This window comes from Pleuronectes platessa, chromosome 16 (genome assembly GCF_947347685.1).
Source record: "Pleuronectes platessa chromosome 16, fPlePla1.1, whole genome shotgun sequence".
In the NCBI taxonomy this organism is placed as follows: Eukaryota; Metazoa; Chordata; class Actinopteri; order Pleuronectiformes; family Pleuronectidae; genus Pleuronectes; species Pleuronectes platessa.
The window spans coordinates 10,205,150-10,227,735 of NC_070641.1; the positions used below are offsets into that span (position 1 = coordinate 10,205,150).

A 22,586-nucleotide genomic window follows, 5' to 3' on the forward strand; every position below is an offset into this window, starting at 1 on the left:
AATATCGCTCAGCGGCGTAATTCGGCCTGGATAACGTAGCCCACTCTGCCGGGCCTATGTCTGCAGCAAGTCTCTGAAGGATGCGTGTGTCTGAAACACAACAAACACAGCAGAGATTAGCAACAAATCAAGGAAAAAGACATGAGGACAATTTGTGCAAACCCCACACAGCAGCCCGCATGAGTTACCACCGCAGATGTAAGAAATATGAATACCCTGCAGGTTTGGTGACAGCATGGGGTGAGTTATCTGTTTATCACTGCAAGTATTACACTGCTGAAATGTTTTATTGCCCTGTTCCGCCTGGTTTCCTTATAAACGCACAAAGGTAAATGTTATTCTTTCTGGTTTTATCACAACATCCTTAAGCAGGATGCTGAATCACTTTCAGTGGTGTGTGCCCCCACCCCACCCCCTTCCAACGTGTCTTTGGGTTTAGGGAAAGATGAAAGTTACTGGTTCAGTGCCTGTTCTGAGCCTGCCAATTTGGAATGTTCTGTTCTCTTGTCCTGTGATCATTCCCTGGATTCTACTTCAGAATGAATCCATTGTCATGAGTCAGTCCTCCTCAAACTGTTCTACACTATACTGTCACTTTTTATTGTTTGTGTGCTGGACATATTGTGTGCAGAGATTTTTATCAATCACTCCACTTTTGTTTGTGTAGCCCATATTCACAAATCTGAATTAGTCTCATATTGCTTTAACAAGGTGCGACATCCACTGCCCTTAACCCTCAACAAGAGGAAACACTATTAACAGGGGGAAAATAACGTAGAAAGCTAGGGGCAACATGTGAGGGATTCCTCTCCCAGGACGGACAGAAGTGCAATAGATGCTACGTGTAACGGAGAACATCAGAAAAATACGATTTTTTTATAAACAGTCTATGGTGCGGAATGAAATGAGATAACTTTGAGTTCATCCTACCTGGTTTGTCTGCAATCAAGATTCTATAATCTGTGTTTTTCATAAAATTTAACTGAATTTGCTTTATTCTTTATTGTTCCCAGGTGTGGCTTCTATACAAGTTTGAATTATTTACCTGAAAACTGTTATTCTTTGCTATTTCAGAGGTCTGAAATTACCAATATTGTTAACCATGACGGAGATCAGCATCATTGTTGTGTGCGTGTGTCTCAGTCAGATATAGTGAAATAAAATATATCAAATTATCAAAATCATCTGGCATTTTTTAGTTGCCAACCGGTGCTGTTTATCCAATGACAGAGAAGAAGACATTTCAACACAGTCCAAAGACTAAAGGTCAGCCGCTCCCTCTGACTGCCACAGGGCGCTGGTCGCGTGTCTATTCAATTAATATTCATCATGAACTTAGTGCATGTCAAGATTGCACCAAATTGGACACGTCACCTCCCTGGGCCATTAACAATACAAATACCCAGTTGGAAGCCAATAAGTTGAATGGTTTGAAAGATTTGCGTTCCACATACAGACAGAGGTTCATGGGATTGGGAAAATACTTTCTTGTTCATTTGGAAATCCAGAACCTCAGGTCAGGATCCACTAGGCTACATAAACCGAGACTTCTATCCTCATTCCATTAAAAGCTTGTCCCTTGTGGGGGTAATAAAGAAAAATCACTGGTTGGCCTCAGAGTTGCTGTGTCTGCAGTTGCTTTGTCTTTTTTTTACCAATGGGCCCCGAAATTTATCTGCTCAGTTTGAAATGTAACGCATCAATATGCGACAATCTTTTATAGTAAGTAACGTCCTAAGGAGCAATCACTTAACAGAAACTGAGACCCCCAAAAAATTCTATCTAACCCCTTATCTGCTTTTTCTTTTTCTTCTTCTTCTTTTCCATTTTTCCTTTACCCACCTGTTGAGAGACCTGGCGCTGTCATCTCTGCTCAGCCATCGCTGTAATGAGTTTTCTGATGAGGAGCGCACATCCACCTCTCTCAGCACAAAACTATTCAGCACAGTCAAACTGATAATGCAGACAAAGAGAATGCAGAACACTTCACCCACCTGCCGGCAAAGGCTCCAGGCTGCGTTCAACGGTCAGCAAGAACTGTAACACACACAAACACTCCTTACTGTAAGTGTTTGGGCATTTAAATAAAAAGCTTTTATAAAAATGTGTGTCACAGTAATTGGCCCCTGTAGTAACACTGTCTCCATGAGTTGTATGTGGCTTCTGTTATGGGCACTGGGTTCAGCTGAATAATCAAATACAACACATTCAGGAAGACAAACAACTCACCAGTGGAAGGGGATTCACAAACCGGATCCAACACGTCTTACAGTCATTAAATGAAATGGATTTCAACTGATCCTGAAAGATTATAATGTATTCAAGACAGAGACGTATTGAAACATAAACAACATGTATAGCCTGCTGTAGTAATAAGTAAATACTGCCACCTGCTGTTGTATTGATGCCGAGACAGAACAGTGACTTTCACTCTGATACTACAACAACTAGTGGTAATTATTATTATTAAATTGATTTATATTGCACTTTCCTTAAAAAAATTACAGAGAGCTCCAACAAATTACTACAGTGACCTCAATATTTATATGAGGAGTCTTATGTTATATGTAATACCTACTGTATGGTTTTGTTACATTAACTCTCCACACACGTACATCAAATTAAGAGAGTAACAGCTCAAACGAGTGAAAAAGAGATTAAATTTACTACTAAATAAAAACACAAATTAAAAGAGGTCTGATGTGCCGGCCAAAACCAATAAAAGAAGCAAAGCCCCAAAGATCAACGCACTAAAGTACACTAAACTAACTACCAAAACTAAATGTAACAGAAATTAATAACAAAAACTGGACTACTGGACCCACTAGAGAAGGAAAACAAACGAGTCTCTCTGTTCCGTCAGATGCTTATGCCACCAGGAACTTCCTGTCATGTAACTTTCCATAGACTTTAGTTTGACATCTAAATGACAGAAGGCCCCATGAGAAGACATGCTTGTAATGGAAAAGTGAGAGAACCAGTGCACAATACAATTAAAATCTGGCAAAGAGACTTCTGACTGTTTGAAATCGAAGCAGCAGCTCTACAGATTTCCGTCTGGCAGAGTCAACACTAGGTCCCAGGCTGTGTCTCAATCCAAAACATGACTTTAAGATACTGAGTTTGTTCTCATGATGACGTCTATGTACTGTATTCACACCCAGTCTTTCCAACTAGGAGTTTAGGCTTCTTTCTTTGATCTCTGTCCCTTAGTAACCATAACAAACATGTCAGAACTTACTGAACCAGACCAACAACCCATGACTACGAGGATTTTGGTCTCAATATCCGTCTGATCTCAATGTGAGTATGATAATATCAATAGATATTAACCATAACCAGTGTTGTGCAAGTTCAAACCTCTCATGAACTAGTTCACGTTCATAGTTCACAATTTAAATTCTGAACTAGTTCATAGTTCAGTTAATTTCATAGTTTTAAGTTGGAAAGCGAGAATGAAAGACTTAACTTGTTAAAGAAAACCTTATTCAAATACTTGGGCTGTTCTTCCCGGCAGCGTAGTGCCGGGAAGAACCGGGAAGCGCCATGGCCACACACACACAAGCACATTATCTCCTGTGGGGGGATGGCGGCTACAGGCTTGCGTAGGTCAGTCACCTGTGAAGACCAGCATCATTTACCCCTGAACCAGCGCGGAGAAATGATGATGATGATGAAAAATTTTATATAAAAAAAATTTATATTAAATTAAATTAAATTAAATTAAATTAATTAATAAAAAAAAAAAAAAAACTGCGCGCGCACATCCTGCGCAGAAGCCCATTGCACAAATCCTGTGCAGTAGCTCATTGCAGTTTTTTTTTTTCTATTTTTTAAATTTTTCTGTTTTTATATTTAATTAACGTAAATTTACATAGTGTAAGATATTTTTCAGTTAAAGGGTGAAATCCTGCCAATTTTAAGAGTTCAGTATATTGCCAAATTGTGGAAGGAAAAGAGTGGGGATCGAACGTGGGCTCTTCTTATAGAAGAACAAGCACTTTACCGACCAGGCCACACCGCCTGCTGATTGTTACCAGGAACTAAGCAAGTTAAGTTGATGGACAAATTATCGCGTGTGTGTGTCCGGGTTTTGTGGGATGGCAGGCTCTCATTGGCTAATGAGTTGGCGTATCAAGGGTGAATGAGGAAGGGGAGTGAAGAAGACAGTGGTGGATGATGGGGTGTCGGAGTTACGAACAAGAAGTGTGTCGTGTTCGCTGGACTTTAATAAAGTTACACATAAAGAGAGATGTTTCCTGTCGTCTATACGCTACAATATGAACGTGTTCACCGTTCAAATTCATTATTTGTCATTGAGTTGCATTCAGTTCATCGTTCTCATAAAAGTGAGCGTGTTCAATGAACGCGTTCTTTTGCGTTCGTTCATGCACAACACTGCCCACAACATAGCAATAACAATAAAAAGAAAATAAACCATTTATCCCCGTTCAAATGATCAGTGCTCTGTGCCATGCCAATTCCCTAAGCAGATCCAAATAATTCAAAGTGTGGTAGCATGCATATTGAAGCTAATGATGCTTATTTTTAAAAATGTTTCTAAATACACTCCACTCTTGAAACCAATGTGTTAAATTACATATCCATAGCAGGACATTCATGTTGATTTACTATAAATGCAGATCTCCATAAAGGTTCAGAAGCCTACAGGTCAACAATCTCCATAAAGGAGATTAATAATAGACATATCAAATATACAGATTAAAAATATACATAATCATAATTATTTGTGAAAGTCAAGTCAGAATGACAACATTTTTACAAATCATCTTGAATATCAAAGCAGTAATACTGTAGAAGTATAAATACTGTTCATGTGTCTGCCCTTCTTGTACGTTTACCATTATTATTATACCATTTGTGTCCAGGGGGAGGCAGTGTCAGTCTGCAGGGGAAAAACATGACTCAACAGTGTTGACCTGTGCTGACAATTATCTCATTCACAAAACCAATAACGCCTCAGTGCTGCACTGCCAAGGAGCATCAGCTGAATTCAAGGGGATGAGACTCATAAAGAAAAGACAGTCATCCAGTGGCAACACTTAATCTGATGGACTCATTCATACACACGCTGGTGCGTTGATTGTATCTCCATAAGAAGTCATGTTAACACGAAATCACGTCTTTCTGTTTCTTTCCAATCAGTGATAGAAGAAATGCTCTTTACATTCAGTCAAACAAATACCTACAGCAAAATAATAAACACTCATATGTATCATTTAGCAAAATCTTTACTTAAAATACCAATAAGAACAAATAAAACAACTTTTGTGAGTATTTCTATCATATGTTCTGTGCAAGGACAACTACATTTTCTACAGTTTCCAATGTCCTGCAGATCTATTAGCTACAACGACCCCTAGAAGACGTGGGACTCATCCACGAGCTGTTTATCTAATCTAGGTTTGTGTGCTGCAGGAGCTGAGGTGGCTGATTTGAACAAGTGATTTCATTACTGCAGTCACTGGTTTCACATCACACTGCTCCCACTGCTGAATGTCTCTGAGGTCTCCAGAAATAATCACCAGGCCCAAGCTGTTAAGAAAGGAGAAATGACAGGCCTAATGTCAAACATAAAACCTGACAGTAAATCATTATTAATTTGTTTTCAAATCAAAAAACTAAAAAGTCGTGTTCTTATATTTGACTCCACAGCAGCAGACTCAGCTGTTTATTTTACCATCTTTATCCTACCATGTTTTCAGATGTTCTCAGCTCATGTGCCAAGAAACAATAAATATCTTGTGAGGTTAGAACAGGAGCTAGAATTGTCTTCATTAACACTTTATGTCCTGCAGAGTTCTTAACCTCTTCGCTGATGTTACAGTGATGTCATGTGAGAGGGACAAACAAAGAGGACGCGCTGCCTGTGGACAAAGTGTCCTCCACACTCTTTATTTCCCATGAGAGCAGCCTCATGTCAAACTTGGCTGATGTGACTCGGGAGTGAGTACCAGGAGGGCGTGGTCAGTATAATCAAAGTAGCGGAGTTTTCCAGGGAGGGCTGTGCCTGCGCGTGTGCGTGTGCGCGTGCTGGCTGCGGGGTGTCTGGTCACGAAGCCTCACACACACGCGGACTCAGTGAGGGAGAAGCGGAGCAGAGCAGAGCGCAGCGCTGCGCGTCGGACAGGAGGAGCTGGAGAAAAGCGCACCAGCGGCACGGCGCATGAATCCGGTCGTTCTCTCCCCATTCTCGGTTTCCGCTGCGTCTCGTCTGGTCCGAGTCGGATGCTGGGTGCAATCCATCCCCGCGTCTAGAACACACGTCTGACGGACAAACCATGGACAGTCTAGGCAGCCGCTGTAAGATCGTGGTGGTGGGGGACACGCAGTGTGGGAAGACCGCTCTCCTGCACGTTTTTGCCAAGGACTGTTACCCAGAGGTGAGACAAGTCCGATTTTTGATTCCCTAGAGAAAGGAGAGAGTTGGTGAACCCCGTCATTAACGTGTATTATTGTGCAGCTCAACTTCTCCACTTGTTCTGCAGGTTACATACACCTGACCACAGACAGCAAACATGAGAGAGAGGGAGAACAGGAGGAGAGGAAATCTGAATAATAGTCCTGTAATGCCTAAATGAACTTTTACTGTGTCTGTACATGCACATAAAACTTTAAGACCTGTGCTACAGACTCTATATTTCTATAATATCCCCCAAAAGAATGAATTTGCAGAAGCAGGTTGTCTGTGAAGTGTGTCAGTGTTTTATGTGACAGCTGGGTCATAGCCCCACCAGTTCAGAGGCCTGTGGATGTGCAAACACAGGATTACCCTGACCCTCTTAACTGGATAACTGAAATAAATGCCTTGCTTTTCAGAACTACGTCCCCACTGTGTTTGAAAACTACACGGCCAGCTTCGAGATAGACAAGCAGCGGATTGAGCTGAATATGTGGGACACGTCAGGTAAGACAACTTCTCCTCTCTGTCTGTAGCATCTCTTAGAAAAGGCTCACGTCAAACCCATCCCCTCCCCGGCCCTGCGGTGCCTTGTCCCTAGAGGACTGCAGCCTTCCCGTCTCCAACTTGTCCAGCAGTCCTCTCTTTGACTATTTCCTCTGACACACTCCCGCAGCTTCAGGTGAATGTCTTTTGTGTTTTTCTCTCTCAGCTTGTGGCATCCGCTTGTTTACGACTGTTGTCTTTGCCAGAAACTTCGGTGCCAGCCACGTCTCCCTCCTGTCTCCTGCGTTTGCATTCCACCCTGTGCTGTCCACTGTGTGTGGCTCAGTTCTTCTTCCCATGCTCTGGCCGCAGGGTCAGGCAACTGTGAAGGGGGGGGGGGGGGGGATAAATGGGCGACGGCGTGGATAATTCAGACAGGATGTGCCTGAGGGGGAACAGTAACTGCCCTAACTGTTTAAGCATTTTGATCCAAGAAAGACAAATGTATTGGGTTTTCTGACATGAGACGTGCTGTCTGCTTATCTGGGGAAGATTCCCTCAACTCTGATATTAAGTTTCCTTCGTCTTTTATCAGAGAATTATTCATGTGGAGAGGGTAAAGTCTCTATAGAGTTTTCTCAGCTGCCCTCTAACCCTGAAAGAAATCCATTCATCAACTTCATCAAAGTTTTTCAGATATTCGTTTCAACTGGGAGTTTTTAGTAACTCGTTGTTTCAGGAGCTTTTCCACCCTGAATACAATTCTAAAGGCAGTAAAAAAACGTCAGATTTAATTGAGCTTATATTCTGAAGTGATGCCAGTGTAAAAGATTTTAATCCATATAGAGAAGAATCCATGTCATGACAGGGGCTTTCCCTGAAAACGAATCATCCTATACTCTGTCTGGTCAGTGACCTTTTGCGTGATTGAAAGTCATTGTATAAAATCACGTCTTACTGAGGAAGTATACTCTTGGCCAGCAGGCAGCAAGTATCACCAGTGAGACTCCAGTCCCCTGCTCTACTTTCTTCCAAGTCCTGTCAGCGTGAATGGATTTACTGGCTCTCAGCTGCTCTGAGACTCTGCATCTCATCGCAGGCGTCTCAGGCCAGAGGCTCGTGCCAGCCTGAATGGGCTGAATGTGGGAGAAGTCCTCCTCTCATGCACAAACATTCCCAAACCTAAAACGATCTACTGGAAAATACATGGTGGGAGTATTTTTTTATGTTGGCCGACAAAAGAATGTTGTTTTTGCTCTGACCTCATGTTGACTCGGAGGGTAAATCAGCTCGAGCCTGTCAGTCAGGGGGTCGGGGTCCTCCGGGGCTCAGGGCCACGGCGACTTGAAGAGTTCCTTATCTCTGGGCTGTAGCAGCCTAATGATGCTCTGGGAATGTTTTGCTTCTGTCCATCTTTGAAAAGCCTAAACCACCTTTGGCAGTGTGAGCCTTTAATCTTCAGCCAGGAGACGCCCACCCCACAAACAAACGTGACGTCACCCAACCCACAGGGCAAGTGTGTGTTTGTGTTTAGTAAGCATGTGTGCTACTGTGTGTGTGTGTGTGTGTGTGTTCACAGGTCCTTGTAAGGTGAAGCATTTTTCACAGATTCTCAACACAGATGTTCATATTTCCTCTCAACAAGAAAAATAATTGGCTCACATTTAGATGAAAAAGGCCTTCATCTGAAGAAAACAGCATGTCTCCCATCGTTGCTCTTTAGGAGCCCGACTTTCCTTTTTATTGCTTACCTCCCCTGTTTTATTTTTCTTGGCTGTGCTCTTAAGGCTCGTTCAGACCATCAGTGACAGGAGAGACATTTCTGACTGAAGCTACATCCATACTGCTTTGTTTTCAAACCGCAATGATCTCTGTCCACATGGCCGTTTTGGTTCTGTACAAGGTTTAATCCCCGTCCATACCAACACACCTGAAAACCCGGCTCCTGTGACCACTCCCATGGCACTTGGCATGCGCATCCCCTCTGGACATGTGAATTGCTCGAATAATAGTTAGAATTCTAAACACAAATAGGGTCAGCAACAGTGATAATTGATTATCTATGTTGCTTTCTACACTGTAGCCGAGGCTAATGCCAGTTGTTATCTTCTGGAAAGGGATCTTGGTGATAAAAGCCCGACGAATCAGCAAAGGTTATGTCGAGACCGAAGAGACCCAATCAGCAAGCGGTTGTGAGTGTCTACTTCATCGTTTTCAAACTTCTCTGTTTCTGCCCGTCCAGACTAAAATGCAGAGCCGGAGTTTTCAAACCTAAACAGGGTTTAAGTAGCGTTTCAAGACTCCATGTTAGCGGTTCTGAAAATATTGAGCAGTGTGGATGGCCGGTGCGACCATAGAAGACTTAATGCGTTTTCAAATGAAAACATTGTAGTATTGCTATAGACTGAAATCAATGCCTTTCAGGGAGACTTGCTGTGATCGGTGGCTTTACTCTGCAGATGTGAAGTAGATGTGCGACATGGTTCGGCACAGAGTCGAGCCGTGGTTAAATTTGACCTGTGGATTCACTCTGTGAGGCCACTGGCAGACCAGCTTGACAGCGCTGACCTTTTGAAGGGAACAGGGAAACGGAATCGTCGCTGCTTGCCAAATGAGACGCGATGCCCAGAGAACTTTACTCCTCATGCCGCTCAACAGAACTATCCACCACCAGCTGAAGCCATCATAGGACCTGGGTATAGAACGTCTGGTCCAGCACCTGCTATTTTCAGAGAATGTGCAAATGATTTTCACTGTGTCAATTTCTGGTGGCGTAATTACCATCCACTTTGACTCAACATTTGCATCAGTCAATCCTCCACTTGTTCTTCCTATAAGCCACAACCCGTTCCACCCCAGATATACAGCTGTTGTGTTCTTTTTGTAACAACAAAGCTTTCAGCCTCCTCTCATAAAGAATCGTCTCCTTTTTAATTGCTGGCGAAGTCTGCCTGCTGCGGTCGGGCTCCGTTCACAAAGCATTATTGATCGCTATCCGAGGCGAGGCTATTTAAACAGCTTGTGTCTCGCCTGGTTCACATCCATTTCTCCGCCGTGGTTAGATGTGTATTGCCATTAAAAAAGCTCCAAGCATTCATTGTTGCAGAATGGATATCTGCTATTGATTAGTATGGTCTCATTAATACCGATTCTTCCACGAGGTGTGCGCCTTGCAGGGTGGGTGAGGTGTTCATTTATTTTTGATCATTACTGAATTCAAATCTGTGTCCTTGTGCACGTGCGTGTTTGTGTTGCGTTTCCCTGAAAGAATGAGTTTTTTAAGAAGCATTAAACAGAAACAGGGACCGGCTTCTGGCTTCTGGGAAACAGAGGGGAACTTTCGGCTGCGCTTTGTATTCTGCCCTGCATTCAGTCCACAACATCTGGAGAATTAAGCCAATTAGAAAGTGACTGAATGGAATTCAAATGAGAGAAACCACTGCATGCATCAGCATCTATTGTATGTTGTACAAATGATCATAGTGATGGATGGCAAAGTCTGTTTAAACGTTATACAGTATGTCTCTGTTGCTGTTTTTTAGACAGGAAACATCCGTTTGTAGATTGTATATAAAGATGGGTGACATGACTTCCCAAAAGTGAAGCTGAATCATCTTGATCGCCCCCTGGTGACTGGCTATAATATGGGTCATATGGGTCCCTACCTCCTCCATGTTAGCAGATGGAGCATGGACCAAACTAAAAGTCATGCTAAATCATTTTTTTCTTTTTTTAGGTTCTTATCACATTGAGGCTACATTAGGTTCTTGAACATTTCTTACGAAAACAGGGTTAAACATGATGATTGACAGAGACTGACTCATGAGTGGTCAAGCGTGTGTATTGGTGGGATCATGATACCCTGGATACCTCGGCTCCGCCCCACCATCAACACTTATGGCGCCAAATTACTTCAAAAGCACAAGATGGCGGCACTCGTATCTGGGCTATTTTAGTTCCGTTAGCTTTGGGAAGAAGTTGAGACACACTGTCCATCTTTCTAAACAGTCTATGGCATTACCCATTGGTGGATCTTTGAAGGGGGGGGTTTAGACTATTTTGAGTTGAGTATCGGTGTAAGTGTCAGTTGCTATAATTGTCATTGTGAACTTATAGTTCACAGAAGTGTTAAGTATGTAAGTACACAAATTGAAACATAGCATGCATCCCAACTGACTTGTAAAGAAACCTTGAAACAAATGTCAGCGTCAGCTATCACTAAACTATTGCTCAGTGTCAGTGGGTGGTGATAACTTGTCTAAGGGCCATTAGTTATTACTGTCCATGCTCATGGGGCCCATTGCCAGTCAGCCAGTCTGGGGTTTTACTGAGCCTGAGGCACTGATGCACTCTTGCCCTCTTCCCAATATGGCCAGGGTGCCTGGGAACACTTCCCTCTGCCTTGGCCTCAGACTAATAACCCTCTAAGAGATTTGTGCTGGCAGTTTCTTTCAAATCCAAGTCAGGACTAGCTGGGTTTCCCCAAAGTTCACACCGGAGTACTTTCACTTCTCTGTCTGTTTCATGCTGCCTCACTAATGCCTGACCTGTGTCTCAGACGAAAACTGGAACTCTTTCATTCTGTTTAGTCATGCTACAGAGAGGCAATCCGCAGGAATCTTGTTTTCCTCTTGGTCTTTTACTGACATCTTTGCACTAATCTCTCTCGCTGCTGCGGTGCTCTTGCACTCGACTTCCCAGAAATCACTTGTCATTGAAACCACATGCTCATCACTTTTACCCTGAGAAGTTCTGCGGGGGGAGTTTGAGTCTTGCCGTCTGATCATATATTGCCTCACATTCTTACTGCCCGTTTTCTCTATTTATTTTTTTGCTGTTCCTGCTGCTGGGAACATGAAACGCATCGCTTGCAGAGCAGTGGAGGATTTCTCCTGCAGTAGACCTGGCTGACACCGGCTGTTGAAAACAATAAATATAAAAGCTTTCGTGACCTGGCTAAGGCTTGAAGCACTATTTTTGCTGCACAATCACTTATAGGAAGCAGAATATTTTTTGGAGCAGCATCACAGAGCATCTCTCTTCAATATAATCACTGCTCGAGTGAATTTGTCACGTACGTCTTTAGCGTGCACTTGTGACTCATTCGTCATGACAGTCAAAGGTGGGATTGTTTTGACATGAGTTTTCGATAACAAGATGCTGCGAGTGTGTAACGCCAGGGCCAGCACTCTGAATCGCAGCACCCGGCGCTCTCCCGCCTCTCACACACATTCCTGGTTACTCTATGTTCTTTAAACTGCACATTCTCAGCGCACTGGACCAGTAGGGCATCCAGAGGCCTGTAAAAACACGCTGAGTTCAGTGGGCTTCCCGTTCCTCGACACGTTCCGCTTGATTAATTTTTAATAGAGGATGAGTGAACTACAACCACTACACAGGGCAGAAATAAAATCAACAGTCCCCCCCCCCTCCGCCCTCAAACCTACAGCTCACTGCTCAGTGCTATCAGACCTGATTGGATCTGAGTAGCGAGCATGTTGACCACAGGAGATAGTATTGTCGACTCTCTGCTCTGCCTGTTTTGCTTTTTGGCCTCTCTGAATCCCTGCTGTAATGTTAGACTGTGCTAAATTATTAAAAAAGCTACATTTTCCTTTTCCTCCTCTCTCCTCTGAGCAATTCAAGAACTAGATGCTGTTCAGGTGGTTTCAACCTGCTGGAAAAGGCAGTTACACACTGTCAATACAACTTTTATTTATTTTTGTCGGCCTCCTGAAAGGAAGATGACGACATCCTTGCACCTGCTGTTCACAAGTCTGCACAGAGCCAAGCGCCCTGAGCGCTGCTTTCTCTCCTTTCCCTTACCTGCCCAGGGCAATAACTGACTAAACGAAACCGGTTTTGATTATGCGTAGCGGGCTGTAAGGCGCCCCCGCTTCACTGGGGGGGGGGCTGCATGACAGTTTGGGGTAATGAGTAAGCAGAAGAGGAAAGTTTGGGAAAAGCTGGAACTTAAAATAACGTTTTCTGTCCAAAGGATAAAATAAACACATACACTGAAAAAATTTGGAAAGTCCCTGCTTATATGAACCAGTTCATCTTTACACGTAATAAAGTAATGGTTCTCAATGAGGCTTATTCAGAGCTTCTTTATTGATTCATTTGAGGATTTTGTTTGTCGTAGTTATTCATTTATGAAGAAAATATAAGAAAATGGTGAAAAACTGCCAATTACACTTTCTCAGTGCGCTTTCACACATACCTTGTTTGGTCCAGCCCCTCTGTCTAGTCTGAACCTAAATAAAAAGAACAATGGAACAAAATTCTGTTCAAATAAAAGAGGTGGTCTAGGGCTGGATCAACAAGGACCATGGTTTGGTTTGTTTGCTGTGTGAAAACACTTGTTTTTGAATAGTTTGGACTTTTGGACCATATGTAGGAAGTTGACACTGAATAAACATTAAGCAACAGAAGAGAGAGATGCAGAAGTGTCTCTCAGTAGTGTTTGCTCTCCTCAGCTCAGATGATATAATGTTTGATCTACGAGGAAGTTCATGTTACTGGTAATGTTACAGAAGACACCCAGCATGTTGCCATGCCGACAGTGGCATGTGGCTCAGAGCACTGCTGTGCGGCGCCACCGAACCACTTGACTGAAGACTATACATCTTCTAGAAGCATGAAAACACACGTAAGGAGTGGATTGTGCTAGTATTTTTATAAAAAAAATGAATGGATGTTTCCCCTTTTCAATGTCGATGGCTGAAGTGTGAGCACTGGAACAGTTGAGGACCGAGTTAAGCTTGTTGTAATGCTCTTTGACTTGTGATTGCCATGTTGGATTTTTGCGAGGGTAGGAGATAAACTTGTGCCTTTGGGCCAAGTCTTCCATCTCTGTTATTTGGCAGCAGGACCACAGAGAATATCATCCGGCCCCCTCCCTGACTCTCAGCCCTTGGCGTTGGGTTTGAGATGAGCCCGTAGCTTCTGCCCTGTAGGCAGCCTGAGTCTGATAATCCCACAGATTACAGTCATTCGTTAGACCCACAAAGATGTTTTAGAAACGAATGCCGTGTGTGTTGAAGGGGATCAGCGGTGTTTGTGTGTCACTGTGCCGTAAATTATACACATTTAGGAGTTAAGAGACTTAACTGATCTCGATCTGGATGAGTGAGGGTAACTTTGTGAAACTGAATATTATAATTCCATTTATACTATTATTTACTCCCTATTTAATGCAAATAAATATACTTCAAGTCTGAATAATACATAAATTCGAATGAACATGGAATGACCATTTGCTTTTAAAAGTGTGAAATGTCCAGGTTTCCCATTAAAACAATATTTGAAATGTATTTTACAGCTAAACAAAGCATATATGCATCTCTACCTTATTTAATAAATATTCTATAATTATTTCGACATTTACAAACACATCCCTGATATGTTAGGTATTTCCGTTTCTCTGCTTTCCTACATTGTAAATGTTCTCTATGCTCTAAACTCCTTGAATACTGGTGTTCTCATGCACGGTGCTGCACTTGCTTGCCCCCTGACTCTCTGAGATGGGGTTGTGAGAGCCTCGCTGCTGGGCTGGATGTCTTGGTTCTTGAGCGGCCAAGCAGCTGTGCTCCATCCCTGGAGCTCAGCCCTCTGTGACTCCTGCTCTCACACTATTACACAAAGGGTCAACGAGCTGAAGAGGAAATGGCTGCACACACGCTGCAGTGGCTATAAGAGAAAAAGAAAAAACAAAGGAAACAGGAGTGCATAACATAACTTCTCTGGGGGTGGGTGGCCAGTTGTGTCTGTGCTATCTTTTTATCCTCCGCTCGATCTTTCCCGTCTCTGCTAAGCCATTAGCCAAGGTGGCTGCTGGAGCGCTGCGCTGAGGTCACCAGCATTCAGGGGCAGCGCTGAGCAGGGGGTGGGCAGGAGTGCTGCATGAATGCCAGCCAGTCGCGCTGACAAGAACACACAGGCTGTAATTACCACGGAATATCTGCTCTCCTTAGTGACACGGTGACACACACACACAAACACACTTGTAAAGACACCTATTCCCACACACAGTGCAGCCCGCCTGGAGCACACAGACACGCAGCCCCTGTTCTGCCTCGTTTTACATGGATACTAAATGTCCTGAACAGCCCAAATGTCCACCCGCCCATAAAACCAGCACTTCTGGGAGGCCTCGGAGGATACAGCTCCACAGAGTTTGTGATCTCTTATCTCTATCAGGAGAGGCTGGCAATGAAACCATGGATAGAGCTATGAGCTGGAAGCCACCACACACTCCTTCACCACATCTCTGCCTCCATGTACTGTCAGCTTAACGCGGAGCAGCAGGCGAAAGTGTATAATCTGCTTAAATGGCATGCCCACTGCTGAGCAGCACTGCACACTGCAGATAGGCCGTATATGGCTTCTACTTTAGTTAATGTACCATTGGAATATTAGGGGCTGAACGTTCACTGGACAGAATTAAAAGCAGTCTTCTGGTACTTTGTAAAGAAAAGAGGACTTAAGGCTTTTGATGAGCTCAGAATGAGTCAGATTAAAGGCCTCGTCTTGCCGCTCTGCCAACACAGGAGAATTTAGCTTTTAAATTGACTGACAGATGAATTCAAAGGATAAAATGTTGATTTGAACCGTTTTGTTTGCAACCAGAAAAGACAACAGAAATACTCTTTGGCAGAAATTTATAGTAGGCACGCACAATACTGAGATTGTTACCATTATGTGATATTTCAATTTTCATTTTATAGAAATGACACCATCTTTCTATTTTCTCTCAGTGTTGACCTTTTTCAACAGATTTTTTTCTTGAAAAGATATTTCACAACAGAACACACAGGAGAGGAAACGCTGAATGGTTTAAAAAACAAGGTAAATCAGAGAAGGTCAAAACAATACATCATCAATTCAGGTTTAAATCAAGTTAGCATTTGTCTTCATAACAGTACGTCTACATTCATGCCATATTTTCACTTATCTTGTTTCCAGGACACAGTGTACAAACTATTTTGTGTTTTGAAGTTTGAAGTTAATTAGTGAAAAAAACTTAACCTTCTATTCCACTGGTCACCTATCGTTTTTTTCCATCTTGAGAACAATGTCCATGTGTCATTTTCACCACTGGCAAGGCAGCAACGTTTCCGACCAGTTGGTTACCAGCACGTTTGTGACGAGGCAGACTCTTCTATGGATAATACGAAAGGAGTCGATTGCTTTGATGCGATTCACCAGCATTTAAAGAAGCTGCGTACATACCCTCTAGTTTTTGTTTTTGTCTAACCATAAAGACATGTAGAATTGGCCAACTGTGGAATTCATAATATAAATAAATTGGAGGCAGCATATTTCCAGAAAGTGGAGGTGTTCTCCCCATTGTTAGGAAAAATAAATTGCAATCTTACGTCCATGCCCCCTCCCCCTGAGCCAAATCACAGTGGGCCATCGTCTACTGGGTCCATTCATAAAGTTTTTAGTGACCGTCTCTGTGCATCATAGTGCAAATGAGAGCTTTCTGAAAACAAGTGTCAACCATCACCCTCACGTTGGAATAACGTCAGCTTGCAACCTCAGCAAAGGGCAGCTGTCAACATGTTGACTAACCCACATGGATTAGGGAGCAATGTTCAATAATCTACAATAATCTTACAATCTGATTGTGTTACTGGTGGGTTGTTTTCTTTGGCTATAGTTAGACGGCTGATGCCCTTTTATCACCCAGTCTTCCCAGTCACAGAGAGAGGGCAGATTTTTTGATGGCTAGAGTTGAGGCCGAGGAACAGAGCAGCAGAACTGAGCCTGAGGAAAGAGTGGATGAATGTGGTCGAGGGAGAACAACACTCCTTCATCCTCCCATGTTGGACTGAGGGCAAACTGTCACTCACTATCTCCTTCTCACAGTTACAAAGGGGGCCGATAGCTGGTTAGCACATGTTTGACATGTGGTCAAACCTGTTTATAATCTTAGCACATTTATGAATGTTTTAAACAAAAACATTTACATATTGCTCCTTTAAAATGTACACACATAAATACACATATATATGCAATCTATGCAATATGCAATCTAATTGTAAAGATGGCGTTTTTCATATCTGCAAAGTTTTGGACTAATTCCTAGGTAGCGGGAGGAAGTGGAGGCGTGTCAACCATCTTTATTTATAGTCTATGGTTCAGCACTACGAGTTACCCCTTACACATTATTACATTGTTTTCCCATTGCCATGTGACATACTTCGACCTGGGTCGTGAAAACCTGAATATTTAACATGCATTGGTAGAGAGCTGAATACAATAGGTACAAAAGAAAAATGTTGATGTGATAGATCCGTGTGAGAGCGTTTACGTGTGTGGGCATGTGTGTGACTGAATGGGTTCGTGTATGGGAATTCCAACAGTTATGACCCTGTAACCCTTCCTATTGTTTACCAGCTGACCAGAGGCATAATTGGGGCTGATGAGGGTTGCTGCTGCGGTGGGAGCCTTAACACAATGAGGCTGGAGAGCACAGCAGCTGCCTCGACCAATAGGCTAAGAGATTTGGGGGGAGCGAGGGGTTGAAGTGTGTTAGGCATGGGCGAGGGGGGTGCTGCCCTTAGTACATGTTATAAGAGCTGCAAGTGTTCACTGGGTTGAGAAGTGGGAAAGGGGACAGAGGGAGTAGACAGAAGGAGAAGCCTACATCTGTGCTTTTTCCGACCCCCACCCTCCGAGGCTTTGTGTTGTGAGGAACTCGGTGAGTGTGTTTGTCGGTGGCACCCTTGGGACCTGACCCGCCGCGCTCCTTGGGGAGGCTGACACACAATCACCAAATGTGTGTCACACTGCACGGCCCTCACATGCAAAACACTCATCTGCATATACACTCGCCGATATAACACGGTCCTGCGAGGGATTTAACGCGGTGCTTTTGTCCATTGTATTCAGAGACGGAGGGAGCATGCCTTAATTATGCAACCTCTGTCTGCACTGACCTGAAGTAACGTGATCTACGGCACGACGAAAACAATCCTTTGACGGAACAGGAAGTTATTGATCCTAAATGGAGTTACTTCAAGGGCACATGGACTTTATAACACCGAGACAGTTCTTACTTCGTTCTGAATAATGAATAAAGGATAGATGCTAAAAACCCATAGTTAGATATCGGACTTTTTCTGTCTATGTGCTTTAAAATATTTGACCTGGGTGCAGTTTTTTACACTGATATTCTCTTCCACTCTTCATTTTAAAGGCAAACGAGTATTTTTACTTGTCCGGGCAAATTATCCTCATCATTTAGTGAAGAGGCTCATGCTCAAATTGCCAGAGGCCACTGAACCAGGGGGAAATAGTTTTAGCCAGATATTAAAAGAGGATAAAAGTTTTTCTTCAGCATTTTAAATTAATGGAGCAACTCTATTGGAAAACATAGCTATCTTAGCGATTTCTAAATCCATATTGCACTATAAGCCGGAAATTAAAACAAACAAGTAATTTGAATATATAATTCATGAAATAGCTTTCTGTCTGTATTTGGAACACATTTTTCGAGAACAATTCATCTAATCGACTCTAATAAATTATTTGTTAAGGGTGAAGGAGGTGCAAGGTCAAATTTTGAATTATTTGGACGCACGATGAATTGAATATCAATAAACTTTGCATAAACAGCTCTTTGTGAAGCAGCGGTGGTGCAGCTTCAGGGTTCTGTGGACTGAGTCCTGCAGCAGGTCTTTACTTGCCACAGGTCACTTCTACAGTTTCAGAAAGAAAACTGCAATAACCACAGACAAACAAACAGAACATTCCAAAGAGACTGGTTTGGAACTGGCACTGCACTAGTTCAAATGAAATCAGCGAATTGAGATGCAAGTAAAATCAGCAAAGGCTCTCTGATAAAACTATGTCCATCTCAAGACATTCCTGAGTCAACTGACCGGATAGACAGATAAGCAGGTTTTAATTCCGTTTAAATAGTTAAAGTCTAATATATAACAGGAGGAACACAGTTCTAACCACTAACTGTAATGTCATTACTAAAAAAACAAATTATTGCATTGGCGGGAGCAGTCATGTGCTTACAGTAACACGTTAAGCTACATTATAGAACTGTTCATGTGTTTGGAAAATTGACTTTAACTAAAGAGGAGTCATTAACTAATCCACCCTGAGTCGAAACAGGGTGTGTATTCCTTTGCAGCAGCAGCAGCAGTAGTGAATGCCTCAGTCATCCAGACAGACAGGAAACCAAAGCACCCAGGGAACTGTGGCTCTGTGTGCTTTCCCCCGGTCAGCTCCCTCTGCTGAGTGCAACAGAACCCGATGCAGCGCCAGCTTTGATCAGCCCACTTCAAACAGTGACTGGTTCTGCTGCTGCTGCTCCCAGAGCTGCAGCGCTCGGTCCCTCCGGCTCCCCAACTCCACAGGAGCGAAGCCCGCTCAGCATCCGTCTGCAACCCATCCGAGCGAAAGGGGATACGGGGAGAGGGGCCGACTTTCACCTCCATCCTTCAACCCTCCCCCTCCACCTGCACCTCGCTCCCCCCCCCCACACACAGACACTCAACAGATCTCATCATTTATGGATGACTTTATTTATAAACAAGATCCGCTTGCGCTCTATTTCTCGCTGCTGCCGCTTTTGTGGAGGTGAAATTGCACTTGGGGTGGAGCCTCGTCTCCCCGGCGTCTCCCTGGGGGGGTCACAGAGTGGACTGGGGGGATAGATAGCATCATGATAGGGATGTGTTTGGATGGTTCTGCGCTGGAGGAAGTGGAGCTGTTGGAGCGGAGGCTGTCTCTTTCCCCTCCAAGTTTTTCTTTCATATGCCTGCGTAGCTACCACATGAATATTCTCACTCCTCATTCACCCGCTTCATATCAGACGGCGGACAGAGAGGCCACAGTCAGTCTTATTACAACCTTTAATGAAAATCTTCCAGCTCCAGAACAAGTTTTGAAAAGGAGAGCGAGATTGAAATATGTGCAGGAGCAGGAACGATGCGATCTAGGCTGTTTTACATGTGAAAAGGAATAACATTTGAAGACAGTGTGTATGTGAGGGGATGACAGTCTTCGAGGATTGGGAAGAGCAGAACTTATTGTAGCGTGGTATTCACCACCGCTTGGTCAGAAAATCAGAGTCGGTGTTAAACGTTGGCAGAAAACTTCATACTGTTTGGCGAGTTCTCAAAGACTGTTGAAATGAAAAAATCAGTTCACCCTTAATTTTGTTTGGGGGGATTAGTGGCATCCCTGCCAAGTGGAGGTGCCGTTTAACAAGCTACTGGCTGAGAGAACCAGAATTTTATCCAAACATTTTCCCAACATGTGTCCTTTAGTTTGCCTTAATGACACTTGATGGATCGAATGAGGCATCTGCAGCCACAAACTGGTTCTTAATTCTCTTTGCTGCCAAGACTGAGCAGCTGTGCCATTTTCATGTACAGAAAACAAAGGCTTTCCGTCAAAATGTCACCAGTCAGTTCGGCCAATATGAGCCTTTGACAGTCTTATCGTATTTGTGTCTATGTTAGCAGGTTAATGTGCCGATTTGAAAACTATTATTTAAGAGAACAATGCAGAAAAGGTGTGCACTGTATTTTTTATCTGTTGAGTTCTATATAATAAGTTGTATTTGTTTTTTCCTAATATTTCTATAATATCTTTTGCTTAAACTGTAAAAAAAGATCAAGCTTCAGTTACATTTGTTTGTCGTATATCAACTCAAGATTCATCGCCCATTAATTTAATATATATATATATTTATACATTTATAACAATTTTGTTTACTCTAATATCGGTATCGACATCGGCCTCAAAAATCCATATTGGTCTTTTCAAATAATCTACAGCTCAGCATTTCTCTTACTCTTGGTAAACGTGATTCAGACAGTTATGATTATCATAACATTTGGTTTGACACTTATCATTGGATATCACACCTGCTATCCAAAGTTACATGGTGAAAGAACCGGTATTAGAGTCCAGGTTGAATCCAACGTGTTCATAATTTGCCAGGAATGAGCACATGCTTATATATTTCATTGTCCAGTGCAGTGCTATGAGACATGATACCACATTGCACTGTTGGCTGGCCCTGCAATCATTTGCCTGAGCTCTTTGCTTTGGCACCGTGCTCTCGTTGAAATGAATGAGGGGGGTTTTGGTTTATCATGCTGTCAGCACATGGCTGCAAGCTGTCAGAATAGTTTGGCAGCTAAAGATTGCACATAATTACTTTACGTTTTGTTATATGGTTATGTAGGTACATAGTATCAATACATAGTTGGGCAGACTGTGCCTGTTCTTTAGTTTGGTTGGAAAAACCTAATCCGGACTGTGTAATTTGATTTGATATTCCCCTTTTATCTGGATGTGTAAAGCAGAGGCCCCTCCGCACACAGGGCAGCACAGATGGGCTCCTGAAGGCCTTTGTCCAATCTGATCAACACACCAGCTTTTCAGGTCGGAAACTGGATATTCCACCTCCCCTCCTTAGAAAAAAAATCGCTCGTTCCCCCGCGTGAGCTCCTTCTGTTTTTACATGTTCCTGTTGAGTAACCAGACGAAAACAAACAAAGCAGCAAAAGACTTGCAGCCTGTGTTGGGAATATCGGAACCAGCTGGGGTCCGACACTGATTGGTCTGGGAGGTGAAAGAGGTTGTGCAAAGAACAAATAATCCCAGAGTCAGCATCTGGTATTCTCTAACTGGCTCTCGTCTTTTTTAAACTGTGTTATTTGGTGGATCTGGTCCAAACAGTCCGCTGCTGGTGCTGCTGGCCGCTTTTGAGCAGGCTCCACGGCTCTGGTGTGAGAGACGCAGAGCTTGAAGAAACACAGAAACAGGCTTGGCATGTTCTCCCCTGTGTGCAGATGTTCACAACTACCTGACTTCCTCACACAAACAAACGCTGGGTAGTGTTGGTATTATTACATCTAAACATCTCCAAGCGGTTGACATGTGGTGCCACCACCCAAGAAAAAAGAGTCTGAAGTAATTTATCAAGCTGTGTGAAGAAGAAAATCTAAAATGAGACTTTATGAATTTTTTTTTTATGCGTGAAAGGGAAGATAGAATTCCGCAGAGGAAGTGCCTGACAGAAAAAGCGTATTGATCTTTAAAGGTAAAGCACAGCACAAACCCAAGCCATAGACATTCTGTACTGTATATAGGGATCAAACAACAGGAGATGAATTACTTTGCTATTTCTCTAGTGGAATGGGAGTGTGGATGTGTGTCTATATGTGCGATTATAATACAGGGACCACAACTGAGAGTGGACTCGCCGCTCCATCTCCATCTTGATTCTCCCGGGGCGTGCAGGAGAGAGACGGCAATGCAGCTCTGTCCCCCTTGTATCTGCTTCAGCGTCAACGTCCAGCCCCGTGTCGCAACCTGCCAATGGACGACTGACACGGGCATTAACTCCTCGCTTGGCAGCAGGGGAGAAGAGCAGATCTGCGGGAAGGTACTCTACGCCCTTCAAAGGCTGCGCTCCCTCCGGTGGGAAAGAGCAGGGGGGCTTTGATCAATATCCTTCATGAGAAAGGCTGCAGACATTGAAGGTTAATGGCCATTTAACCCAGTGTCTCCTCCACTGTCCCCGTCCTTGGGCTAATGCCTTTGAAAACTTGACACAGCCATCTCTATTACAGATCAACGGCCTTATCACACACAGAATGTTTGTGCGTATACACTTGTGATGTCTATATGTCAC

At 43.3% G+C, this 22,586-nt stretch overlaps 1 protein-coding gene across 1 annotated transcript in view; it reads left to right on the forward strand.

The window, feature by feature from the left end:
* Window positions 1-6,084: 6,084 nt before the first annotated feature.
* rnd2 (Rho family GTPase 2) overlaps window positions 6,085-22,586 on the forward strand; it is a 28,780-nt gene continuing 12,278 nt past the window's right edge. The window contains exons 1-2 of the mRNA XM_053443395.1: window positions 6,085-6,404; window positions 6,841-6,928. Coding sequence (XP_053299370.1) covers window positions 6,303-6,404; window positions 6,841-6,928 — 190 coding nt within the window. The 5' untranslated portion in view covers window positions 6,085-6,302. The remainder of the gene's footprint in view (window positions 6,405-6,840; window positions 6,929-22,586) is intronic.